Source organism: Maniola hyperantus, chromosome 25 (genome assembly GCF_902806685.2).
Source record: "Maniola hyperantus chromosome 25, iAphHyp1.2, whole genome shotgun sequence".
Lineage (NCBI taxonomy): Eukaryota > Metazoa > Arthropoda > Insecta > Lepidoptera > Nymphalidae > Maniola > Maniola hyperantus.
In genome coordinates this window covers 5,752,690-5,765,181 of record NC_048560.1, presented here as the reverse complement: position 1 = coordinate 5,765,181, position 12,492 = coordinate 5,752,690, and the positions used below count along the sequence as shown (strand labels likewise).

The following is a 12,492-nucleotide window of genomic DNA, read 5'->3' as shown; positions in this document are numbered from 1 at the left end:
AATGCGGGCTCTCCTGAACTGGGGATGCCGATATTCATAATAAACAACCGATCAACGGATCACCGCGAAAGTACAATCAGTATTTTTGTAAAAAAAAAAAATCTTGAAAATAACAACTTCAAAAATACTTTAAATACTTAGCAAAAATATTTTTCTCTGGTCTCACTACAAGGGCAATGGATGTCAATCTGTATTAATACTTTAACTCCATAAGAGATAGATACCAAAAGACTCATATCAACGCCTAGAGCGGCTGCGTCACTGTATGCTTTTTCTTAAGGAATCCTCTGATATTTATACTTCAGGGTATTTAAATATGTCACTGTACATATGCTTCCAGCCGTTTTAAATTTGCGGCTTTATTCGCCCACCACTGATTTAGAAGTTTTGACCATTTTATAAGGCCAGCCAGTCTCTGTGCCCAAAAGCACGGCTATTTTGCAACAGACTTTGACGCGATATTGATCGACTTCAATATGAGCCCTTTTACCGTCACACGATATTCCATTACCAATTATATTTCATATTTTTTATCTTACAACTTCCATAGCTAAGATACTTGCCAAAATGGCAAAAATGAAATTAAAACTTGACTTTAAAAATCTGAACTGTTTCAATTAAGGATAGCCAAATACGTGGCTATTTTAGAGAAGTAGGACAAACATAATGCGTAAGTTTTGAAAACGGACTCGCCATATTTAATCAGTGTCAACTGTCATGTCAAAAGTACGGTTTATCGTACTAAATCGTACTTTGATATGACAGTGGACACAAAGAGCAAATATGGTGAGTCCTATCTCAAAATTTACGCACTATATTGAAGTCAATCACTCCTATATATGCTGTACAAAAAGACTCCTCACGCACCATTTTAACTTTATGGGTCAACTGTCATGTCAAAAGTATGGGTTCACCTTTAAAATAAGGACTAAAATCGTACTTTTAACATGAAATTTGACAAATGAAGTTAAAATGGCGCGTGAGGAGTTAAATTTTACGCGTTACACAAGAATCTCACGTCAGAAGTCCATCGCATCGGTGGTTATTAGGGCACCCCACGCCCGCGATACTATACCGCTCCAAACGTACGTCGTACACCCTGCGCTACTATACGCCCCTCAAACCAACTGACGGTGCAACTACTTACGTCCATATATCACTTACATCGAAAAACATGCCAAAAGGTTTCCGAAGAGAAAATTGAATGCAACGTTTTCGTATTAACATCATAACACCTGTCTGCCCTTCTAGCACAAAACTCTAACAGCTACAATTGCAATCCTTCGGATTGGTTGACCCTTCCACAATGGCTCAACTACTTTTAGCAAAAATATCACATATTTAGACAATTGATAATTGTTATTATTCATTTCAAACTATCATCGGTCCACTACTGAGCGGATCTCCTCTTAGGTGAACCAGATTTCATACACTTTTGAGAACGTTATGGAGAACTCTCAGGCATGCGGTTTCCTCACGATGTTTTCTTTCACCGTTAAAGTAACTGATATTTAATTGATTAAAACGCAAATAACTCCGAAAAGATAGAGGTGTGTATTTGCGGACTCCCGTCATAGGAGACTGATGTTTCAACCACTAGACTATCGCCGCTTATTTATTACAACAGTAGTAATTAGGGCATTTTTGTTAGAGGGGACGGAAAGGCTAAAATCACATATTTCATTTCAATCACAAAATTTTGCTAACGTTTACTCGGAAGCTTTTGCGTAAAATTTTAGGATGGCAAATTGTACATTACATATATCTCTAGCCAACGTACTATAAAGTTAGCCATAACGAATTAGTTAATGTTATGGATTGGAGTTCCTTTTGTATACAACTAAATTACACATCCAATGAGATACGGAATAGGTATGCAGATTGCAGAGCGGTTACGCCGTGTGTAATTTATAAAATTTGGCATACAATTTACGCAGAAATTACCTAATAAACGTTAGCAAAACTTAATGTAGCTCTAATAAAAAAATAGTAGTCATGTAGAATAAAGGTTTGAAATCGGAAATCTAATAGAATAGATGACAAATGAACAGACACACTGATCGAGACAAAGTATAACATTAACAGGACAAAGAAAGACGTCCACGGGAGCAGTATAGTTGCGTTGGGTGTACGTCACTTTAAGCACACAAATATACAGTAAAAATAAAAAAGCAATAGGTACTATGACTTGGAATCAAAATACGCGTCAAGAAACTTCTCTTTTTGTTACTTGGATAAAAAAATTGCCACTACAATATCAACACTTCATATAATTCAATTTTAATAATAGAAAATTAATGTGGGGTAACATTGAAATACCAAATATTCCAAGTTACCCCATCAATTTTTAAGTTCATTAAAAACGTGCCAAAATAAAATCAACTCTTCATTTTACGCAATTTTAATGACAGAAAATTAATCTGGTGTAGTAATAATTTTACCCCATGTTCTCAGAATCACCCCAATTTTAAAGTTGTAAATTAAAATCAACAGTTAACTTTTTTAATATTATATTTAGAAATTAACTCAGGGGTAATCATGAAACTCTATAGGTTAAGAATTAACGTAAATATTTTTCAACGGAAAACAAATTTTTAAATAATTTTAGGGTTCCGTACCTCAAAAGGAAAAACGGAACCATTATAGGATCACTTTGTTGTCTATCTGTCTGTCTGTCCGTCTATCTGTCAAGAACCCTACAGGGTACTTCCCGTTGACCTAGAATCATGAAATTTAGCAGGCAGGTAGATCTTATAGCTGACATTTGGGGAAAAATCTGAAAACCGTGAATTTAGGGTTAGATCACACAAAAAAAATTAAATTGTGGTCATGAACTAATAATAAGAATTTTCAACTTTCGAAGTGGGATAACTATATCAAGTGAGGTATCATATGAAAGGTCTTCACCTGTACATTCTAAAACAGATTTTTATTTATTTTTATGCATCATAGTTTTTGAATTATCGTGCAAAATGTCGAAAAATACGACTGTAGTACGGAACCCTCATTGCGCGAGCCTGAGTCGCACTTGGCCGGTTTTTTTTAATAATCTGCTGAGCTTATTCTGGGTTTCTTTTGTAAATAATCTTGAATTTGTGTTCTTTTTGAGTGTAGGAGGATTAAGAGGTTAATTTTTACAATTGATTTTGATTCCAATTCATAGACAATAACAAATGGACCTCAAATGATTATTATTTTTATAACATACTAAATATTATGTAAAAGATGTCAAGGATATCCGGTTAGAATAAAGCTAAGCTCTCCCAATAATAAATTATCTCTTTTTTACTATAACCTAAGCTTTATTACTGATTAATTTTGACATGTATCCATAAGAGAACAAAATGTAAAGAGTTAAACTGATGTTTAGTAAATGTTATGTTAATTAGAATTTTGAAAGTGTTAAATTTAAGGTAAATTTTTGTGTAAAAATCAATATTAATATTTCCCAATAATTAGTAGCCAATATAAAAATTGTTTAGCAAATCTAAAAAACTAACAAAGTACAATAACATTAATAAATATATGATCGCTACGTATATAACAGAATTATGAAATTTTTAAATCTAGATAGGGTAAAATGATTTTTTAAATTATTTGTTCTCTGTTGAATACAACTCTTAAGCATCGATCAATATTATTGATTAATAAATTGATTTCCTAAGCCTACTTAACATAGCTCATAAATAAATATGCCCCAAAAAGTAAAACTTAAAAAATAATATGAATTCTTAAACTAGTATGTTTTGAAAAGTGTATATTATGATTGAGTAATGCGTAGGTATTATGAAGGTAATGTAGAAATGTAAGAATTAATAATAATTTCAAGAGACAATTGTATCTGTTTCTGTTTATATGTTGGTATATGTCAAGAATAAGTAAGTGTAGCAGTGAATTTCAGGGGTAATTTTGAAATTCTCTGTACAAAATCATAGCCTACCACTGTGTATTTTTTGATTGTCAGTTGTTGAAGGTAGGTACTGTAGGCTTAACTATAAGGAAATATTGTTACTAACTCACTAACTCTAGTAAATATAATGTTTGTTAATTTAATATGGACCCTACTATGGTCTGAAATAAAAGATTATTTATTTATTTATTTAGTAATATAAATGTGAACTTGCATGTGTAAGTAGTAAAATTACGAAACATGTTTCATTTTCAAGTAACAAAGATTACTATAGGCGTTGTATATGGATGTGAATTTTGTGGTTTAAACGACATATTGTGTTGTATAAAACGGGTAGATACCACGTTTAGTTAGTCGATTTTTTAACAGTTAAAAAAACGCCTAATTAATCGTGGTATGTACGTTTTATAAAATACAATATTATGTTGAATTTGTATATTTTGTGAGTGTCGGAGTGTGGAGTGTGACCACTCACCGGCATGCGCGTTCCCTTGGCTGGCCGGCTGCGGCTGACCAGGCGCGGCTGCGTTTCGAAGCGACAGAGACGATCCTGACCGGCTGCCGTCCGATTCGGGCTATAAAGTAAACCACAAATATTTACTGACAATACACTTATAACCATTCCAAAATATTATGTTACTCATTGATCAAGTTAAAAGTAAACAAACGAAGAAGAAAGAAAATAACAAAAGAAACGCTTTCCAGGACCCGTATTCCTACCAATAATATCAATAGCCTAATACCCGGGTTATAATTATGTCTTGAAAAACGAGGTGTGGAACGCCCTTCCGACATATCCACGTATAACTTGAGTATCTTCAAGGCAAGAATAAATAGACACCTTCTAACCGTTTTAACTATGCGTAATAATAGTATTCAAACACACACCTATCTTGAAAATTAAATAATGGCCTATAACTATAACTCACATCAGTACTTTTCCTTCCTAAAAGCAGGTAAGTGGCGAATACGTCATCGTACTTCGCCTCTGCAAGCGAGTACTCGATCTCTTGTCGGTTGTAGCCCAAGCATACGAGCGCCTCTGAAAACGTACACCAGTCAGTTAGTACAACAGTATAGAACCCTTCTAGTGCGGGGGCATTGAGGGGTCAATAAATTATAACAGTTTCTAGGGATAACAAATATTTTAACACTTGGTCCTTCGATCATTAATCGACAAGATATGCGGTCAGTTGTCAAAGTGCCCGTGAATAATGCTCACTTCTGATTATGCACTTATCTATACATATGAAACAATACATTGCGACAAGGTTATCTTGGCGCGTGGCTAAAATTGGGACTAACTTTGCCGTCAAGTGTACGCTATGTTCTTATTTGAATATTCTATGCCTTTGTTCTCCAACAGCGCCCCCCTGTCAATGTCATTCAAGTGCCAAGACAGCCGTGTCGCACTGTACTGTGATTTTGTAACGGGACTGCAAATCTTTTAAGTTAACGATCGAAGCCTTGGTCAGACACAGCAGTAGTTCCCAGGCAGAGTTCTATAGAGGTTACTTTAACAGTACATATTGTTATCATGATCAAAGTATATCGTGTCGATTTCAATCACAGAGTAATATAATGGAAGAAACTGCACGTCGCACGTCAAACTGCGAAGCGCAGCATCGTTGCTCTAAAGTTGCAAATGCAATATGAGCTTCAAGGGGCATTGGAGACGCTACCGTAAGAGTCATACCGTTGGCAGCGAATCAAATCGAATTTCTATACTTGTACACAGCACATTAACCGTCATCATCTCCAACCGAGTAAAGCACAAATTGCTTGATCAAACAAAATTGCGGATTTGCGAGCGAATTTTTTTCTCGGCATAAATCGGTACTTTGCATAGTGGTCAATACGCTGTGTATAGTTTTGAAAATTCACCTCAATTCGCTGCCAATGTGAATCGACCCTAACGCTTCACTTTCAGTATGCTGCTTAGAGTGTGACCAGGGCTTTAAGGAATGGTAATAAATCTTATAATCCTATACATGATGAGTTTTTAGAACGGGACACCTAAGATATTTTGTTCTCTAATCCATTAGAGAGTATGAATTTCCGTGGTTTTCGCATTTAGGAAGAGAAAGTGGCTAATTTATTTGTACAAAACCTCTACACTAAAATGGCAGTTCCCAATGTATTGCTATTCCTTTCATAAATCCCCCAACGGAAAAGGATAGCACTAGATTTATACCTGCCACTTTAATTTGGTTCAGAGATTATGTACAGAGGAATTAGCCACATTGATTTCAATTACAGGAGAGATAGATCTCTAAAAACTCATCATTTATGTAATTTATTAACATAGTAATAATACAACAGTTCATGCAAGAACTAAAACACTTTTCGAAATAAAATCTAACATCTCATAAACAATCTCTATAGTATAAACATAGGTAAAATAACTCAGTTACCTATCTGGGTGTTGTCAGATACAAAAAGTTTATAAGGTAATCCTATTGAACTAAGTACGAAGTAGGTAGTACCATGCGTTCAGTCAGCCTGTACAAATATTTCAGATAAAATAACATTTTATCGTTAATGTTTACCTAAAACCTATAAAAACTACCAGAAACGTACTATAAATGTGCAAAAACTGAAAACAAGGAAAAATAAAATACTAAAAATGATTTATCGATCTAATACCTAATTGGTAACTCAAATGGGTAAAATTTCACGACAATAAGCATGCGTCGTTAATGAATTCTGTCTCATTGAAAGGTCTCGTTTAGAATTTAGGATAAAATCTTAGGTATTAACAAAAAATCTCTACAAAACTGTGTACATTACAGAACCAAGGTTTTTTGATTTGTGAAAAACCTACCATATTGTACAAAAATTTTCTAATTCGTATCACTTTTTATTAGCAGGCAGGTATGTCAAAATAAGCTGACAAAACTTGTTTTCAGTCAAGTTAAATCATTTTTAAAATAGATCTGTGGATCGTTATAATATCAAAATAGCAGAAGTTGAGAAAACATTAAAATTCCAAAATATTGAAAAGATATATTTTTTTAATTGTTCACGTGATGTAGTAAGAGCTCCGGGCGCACGGACACGACGCTGTGAAAACAAAATCTATGGCGTTCTATAGAGGCGAGCGCTTGTTCTATTTCGTTTCATAGAGCGCCATACATTTTGTCTTCACAGCATCGAGCTCGTGCGACCGAGAGGCTTGCTAATCAAGTTCCTAAGAAAAATGCTTTAACGAAATAAAAAACGGTAAGCGTATGTTTTGTTCTGATTCACGAGACCATTTGGCAATGTTTATATGCGTGCACACGTACACATTGTAATACTGTGAGTCACAGTGGCACTCAGGGTGAAATCTATAGAGCGCACTCTGACTTTGCTTAAACTTAAGACAGAGTTAAAATGAGACAGCTATATCACTCACATAAATCTGTCTCGTTTTAACTCAATCTTAAGTCTGAGCAAAGTCAAAGTGTGCTCTACAGATCTCAGCCACTAGTTTGTACTAGATCACTACTACAACCAAGGGTGAGCGGTCATCGTGAAACAGAACTACTACAACAACAAGACAGAATCCTACATTAACGTAAATAGTACAAAATACCATCGATATTGAAATAACATTAGTACCGCGTAACGGTCACGTACCGACTTGAGCTGTGTACCGGTTCGCGGGACGCATGGAATATAAAAAGAATTACTTTTATTGTTTTCTAATTAAATGAAACAAAAACTACTTCATAACACTTTAAAAAAAAAAATTAAATACCATCAGTTTTTTTCAATCTATATTTTTATCAGAAGTAGGATTTCCTTTATGTAAGAAGTTAAAACTGCAGAATTTATTTATTGCAGCTTAGTAGTGTCAATTTTTTTACTAAAAATAACTTAAAATTGGAATTTTTTATTATATAACTTCTCAAATCAATGCCAATAAAAGGCGTTTTTGAATTTCCAAAAAAAATAGTACAAACACTAATCTAAAAAAAAACAAATTTTTTTGAAAACATTGAAACAAAACATTTCTGTACCAATATCGTTACGGACACATACCAACTTGCGCTGTGTAGCGGTTAGCATGGAATAAAGACATACTCCAATTATAAAGCTTACCATATAAAACAGCAACACAAACGGGGGTTACCAACTTTCGAAACAAAAATTCCATACCAAATTGGTAGAAAAATAAAAACATTGGAAATTACCATGGTTCAAATCTCTAAATTTCAGGGTACAAGCTTAAAATTAGCGTATTACAAAAATTTTACGTAAAAACCCAAAGTTAGTATTATATCAATAATGCTACCATTTCATCACCAAATAACAAGTCAAGAATTTTTTGATGACTGAAAAACCATTATCGATACAAAATACAATGAACTATTATGATTGTTTCGATTATATTACGATGTAAGCGTGCATACTAACAATAGTGATTGCTTAGCGCAATACTATGTAGCTGTAACTATTATATCGCCATTAACTATTTAATACATAATCTACCCACTTTAATCATTTTGATCACCGGCAGTGTCTTGAAGTATCACAGTAGATTAGACCTACTTTCATAAATTTCTCTTATATCCGACTTTGGGAAGTGGCATCAAGTCTTCCATTTGTTGGTACAATAAAGACTAAAGACTATTGACGTATGACTGATGAAGTATAGAGCTGAAGCTTTCGGGAATGCCTACGTCCAGCAGTGGACGCAAACAGGTTAAAAAACCTTGGACTTATGATTTTGTCGAGGGAGGGGCAGTTTATCGGGTTCAACATGAGGAACTTTTTGAAGTCTTTTACGCCGTTCCTAAATAATTATCTTTAGAAAAATCTTAGTGACCCCAAAAAAGTTTCTTACTCTTACAAACAACAAGGAAAACATCATGAGGAAACCTGCATGCCTGAGAGTTCTCCATAATATTCTCAAAGGTGTGTGAAGTCTGCCAATCCGCACTTGGCCAGCGTGGTAGACTATGGCCAAAACCCTTCTCACTCTGAGAGGAGACCTGTGCTCTGTAGTGAGCCGGTGATGGGTTGATCATGATGATGATGACAAACAGTTCCTCATCTTACTGAGCCTATCATCTATAGCCATCTCACCTGATCATAAATGACGATGCAGCCTCAGACTGAAGATTTTATTCCTTTCCTTGGTCCTTTTCACCAAAACTGACAGAGATAACCCCGTAATGGATATGTTTTGAGGAGTTGCGTGTGTACAGCTACAGACTACATTCACTCACCTATCTGCTTGTGATGGTTGAAGTCCTATTGTAGCTGGACGTATGGTCTGAGTTCGTAGTCATAGCCTGTATTCATCTACTTATCATAATGCTCTCGAGAGTTTCAGCATGAGGAACTTTTAGGATAGGCTTTTACGCAGTACCTAATAATCCTAAAAAGGTCGGCTGGACGTATGGTGTGAGTTCGTCGTCTTCATAGCCCGTGTTCAATTATTTGTTGCGTATTAGTTGTCACTTGTCGCTTTCGAGTGAAGCTCGCTTTGCAGGTTTCAGCATGAGGACTTTTAGAATAGGCTGAACGCAGTTCCTAATAATGATCTTAAAAAGTTTTTAGTTACCCCAAAAAATGTGCCTCATTCTTATCAGTATGGCCGTAGCCGTCACACATCGGTGAAGTCTCAGACAGAAAATTTGCTGACAATTCAATGTTCCCAGGTCCTTTTCACCCAACTCAGCGGGCGATGAAGAGAGCTATACCTGGAATGAGTATATTTTGAAGAGTTGGGTGTGTTCAGACCACTCACCTATCCGTTTATGATCCTTGAAGTCTTGTTGCGGCTCGACATATGGTCTGAGTTCGTCGTCTTCGTAGCCCGTGTTCATCCATTTGTCGCGCATGATGCTTTCGAGTGAGGCTCGCTTTGCCGGATTTAAAACGAGGAACTTTTTGAGTAGATTCTCGCAGTCTGTTGACATGTAGAAAGGTATTCTGGAAAAAAATGGGAAAAAGTATGATTCAAAGCTATCAATCAATCAATTAAGAGGTTCTTCCTAAGAGGAGACCCGTGCTCAGTAGTGGGCCGGCATGACGATGATTTAATGATGATGATGAGTTCAGGCAGTGATGAGATCGCATTGAATCACATAGGCCCATATTCATCATATTGGTCCAACCAAACTGTCAGACAGGTCCAGAATGTGATGGTGGGTGGATGTGACGTAACTAGATCAACGCAAGTTAAGATAAGTTGAAAGAGGACTAGTCCAGTTCTTTTTGCTAGTTCTTCACTGTTTCAAGTGGTTACATACTAGTTTTTCAAATTTAGTATGATGCGCAAAACGATGGAATTGCTAAATACGAACCTGTATTTCCCTCTGAGCACCCGTTCTCTCAACTCCCGCAGCGTAGATCCGTCGAAGGGCAGCGATCCCGATACTAATGTATACAGAATAACACCCAATGACCATACGTCTACCTCGGGACCGTCGTATTTCTTGCCTGGAATGCAACACAATTTGTCATATACTTTTTTTTTTAGTTTAATATTCTTTATTGTACACCAAAAAAAAAAAAACACAAAAAGAAACATGTAAAAGAAGAACATACAACTTTCATAATAACTTTTAAAAAATTGGTCAAATGCAAGTCGGACTCGCACGCGAAGGGTTCCATACCATCGTACAAGAAATAAAACTTCAATTTTAATGGCAGCCATTTTTAAAATTTTATTATCTATATATTATACATTTTTATTTGTATTTATTTTTTATTTTGACAAAACGAAAAGTGAACAATTTACACCACACTTTTAGACCAAAGCACTAGATAAACAGCCGAGACTGGTGTTGGCAGTTTGCAGGCCAAAAAGACCGTAGTCTGTGCTAGGGCTGACAAAGTTCATCGACCTCATTCGTACTATATTATATATTATATTTGTTTATTATTACTTGGAATTCGTCCATCCACCTATTGGGGGTCTAGTGGGGCGACATCAGACGAGTCGCAGGGAGCCGTTGAATTCCGGCGGCGCAAGACCGTGGCGTGTGGAAGTCCCAGCCAACCAGCAGTGGACGACGGTTGACGACGTCGAAAATGATGATGATGATAACAAGACAAGTGTAAAATCATGAGAAAACCTGCAGAGTTCTCCATAATGTTCTCAAATCTGTGTAAAGTCTGTCAATCCGCACTGGGCCAGCGTAGTAGACTATGGCCTAAACCCTTCTCATTCTGAGAGGTGACCCGTGCTATTTAGTGGACCAGCGATGAGTGGAAGTGCAATTTACCTTGAAACAACTCAGGAGCGGCGTAAGGCGGTGAGCCACAGAAGGTGTCTAGTTTAGCGCCCGGAGTGAACTCGTTTGAAAACCCGAAATCCGCAATCTTTATGTTCATCTCGCCGTCTAGTAGGAGGTTTTCCGCCTGAAATTGGAAAACAATACATTGGTACTCGCATCCTCTTCTTACTAATGTAATATGAAAAGGACAGACAGAGTTTGACAGTTTTAAATTTAATTTAAGAGCTGTCAAACCGCGTGACTTTAGCTGCCAGTCGCGAGCCTATTGTTTAAATTTGTAGCGTGCACTGAAAGTCTTTAAATGTAATATTCATGTTCCGTCCTGTTTTAGCAAAGAAAAAGATGCAGATACTTTAAATTTAGTTTAAAAAGAGACAACAGAATCGGCGCCATTGCAGTATATGAAATTTTATGTATTATAGCTTTTTCCCCACGACTTTTCGCGTCATTTCTAGCCTATAATATGTAGCATTCGTGGATAATGTAGCTATCTATCAGGAATGAATTTTCAGATTCGGCTCATTAGTTCCGGAGATTACCCCCATCCAAACTCACAAAATTTATCTCTCATAATCCATACCATCCATATTAATCCATACTAATACTAATGTTATAAATGCGAAAGTGTGTCCGTCCGTCTGTCTGTCTGTCTGCTAGCTTTTCACGGGTAAACAGTTTAACAGATTTTGATGAAATTAGGTACAGGGTTAGCTTACATCCCGGCGAAGGGCATAGGCAGCTTTTTATCCCGGAAAAGCAGAGTTCATTTTTTCACATTTCAACATCATCTAGTTTATAATATGGTTAGTGATAGGTAAGTAACAAATATTGTTTACCTTGAGATCCCTGTGTATAATCCTCTTCTGATGACAGTACTGCACCGCTGACACTATTTGTCGGAACTTGGCTCGCGCCTCTTTCTCTTTCATGCGCCCGTGTAGCACTAGGTAGTCAAACACCTGTAAATATACAAAAAATATAATGAATAAGTATAAAAATGTAATCAAAATAGTTATTTTTACAAGAAACTAGCTTATGCTCGCGACTTCATCCGCGTGGACTACACAAATTTCAAACCCCATTTCACCCCTTCAGGCGTTGAATTTTGAAAAATCTTTTCTTTCGGATGCCTACGTCATAATAGCTATCTGCATGCCAAATTTGAGCCCGATCCGTCCAGTAGTTTGAGCTGTGCGTTGATAGATCAGTCAGTCAGTCAGCAGTCAGTCACCTTTTCCTTTTATATATTTAGATTATCTGATGCCTGACATGCGTTGCAATGCGACGCACGCATAGTAACATGCACAAAGACAGACTCGACATAGAATGGGCTATTATATTATTATA

General features: G+C 36.2%; 1 protein-coding gene across 30 annotated transcripts in view; it reads right to left on the bottom strand.

Annotated features, from left to right (window-relative positions):
* LOC117993850 (serine/threonine-protein kinase MARK2-like) overlaps positions 1-12,492 on the bottom strand; it is a 249,498-nt gene that overhangs the window by 28,917 nt on the left and 208,089 nt on the right. For all 30 annotated transcript variants that reach the window (XR_011238172.1, XM_069507114.1, XM_069507108.1 and 27 more), the window contains 6 exons: positions 11,982-12,104; positions 11,134-11,269; positions 10,210-10,345; positions 9,651-9,835; positions 4,840-4,952; positions 4,386-4,485 (listed from right to left, as the gene is read on the bottom strand). Coding sequence is in view for 29 of the 30 variants with exons in the window: in XM_069507114.1 (XP_069363215.1) it covers positions 4,386-4,485; positions 4,840-4,952; positions 9,651-9,835; positions 10,210-10,345; positions 11,134-11,269; positions 11,982-12,104 (793 nt within the window). In the remaining variant the exon portion in view is untranslated. The remainder of the gene's footprint in view (positions 1-4,385; positions 4,486-4,839; positions 4,953-9,650; positions 9,836-10,209; positions 10,346-11,133; positions 11,270-11,981; positions 12,105-12,492) is intronic.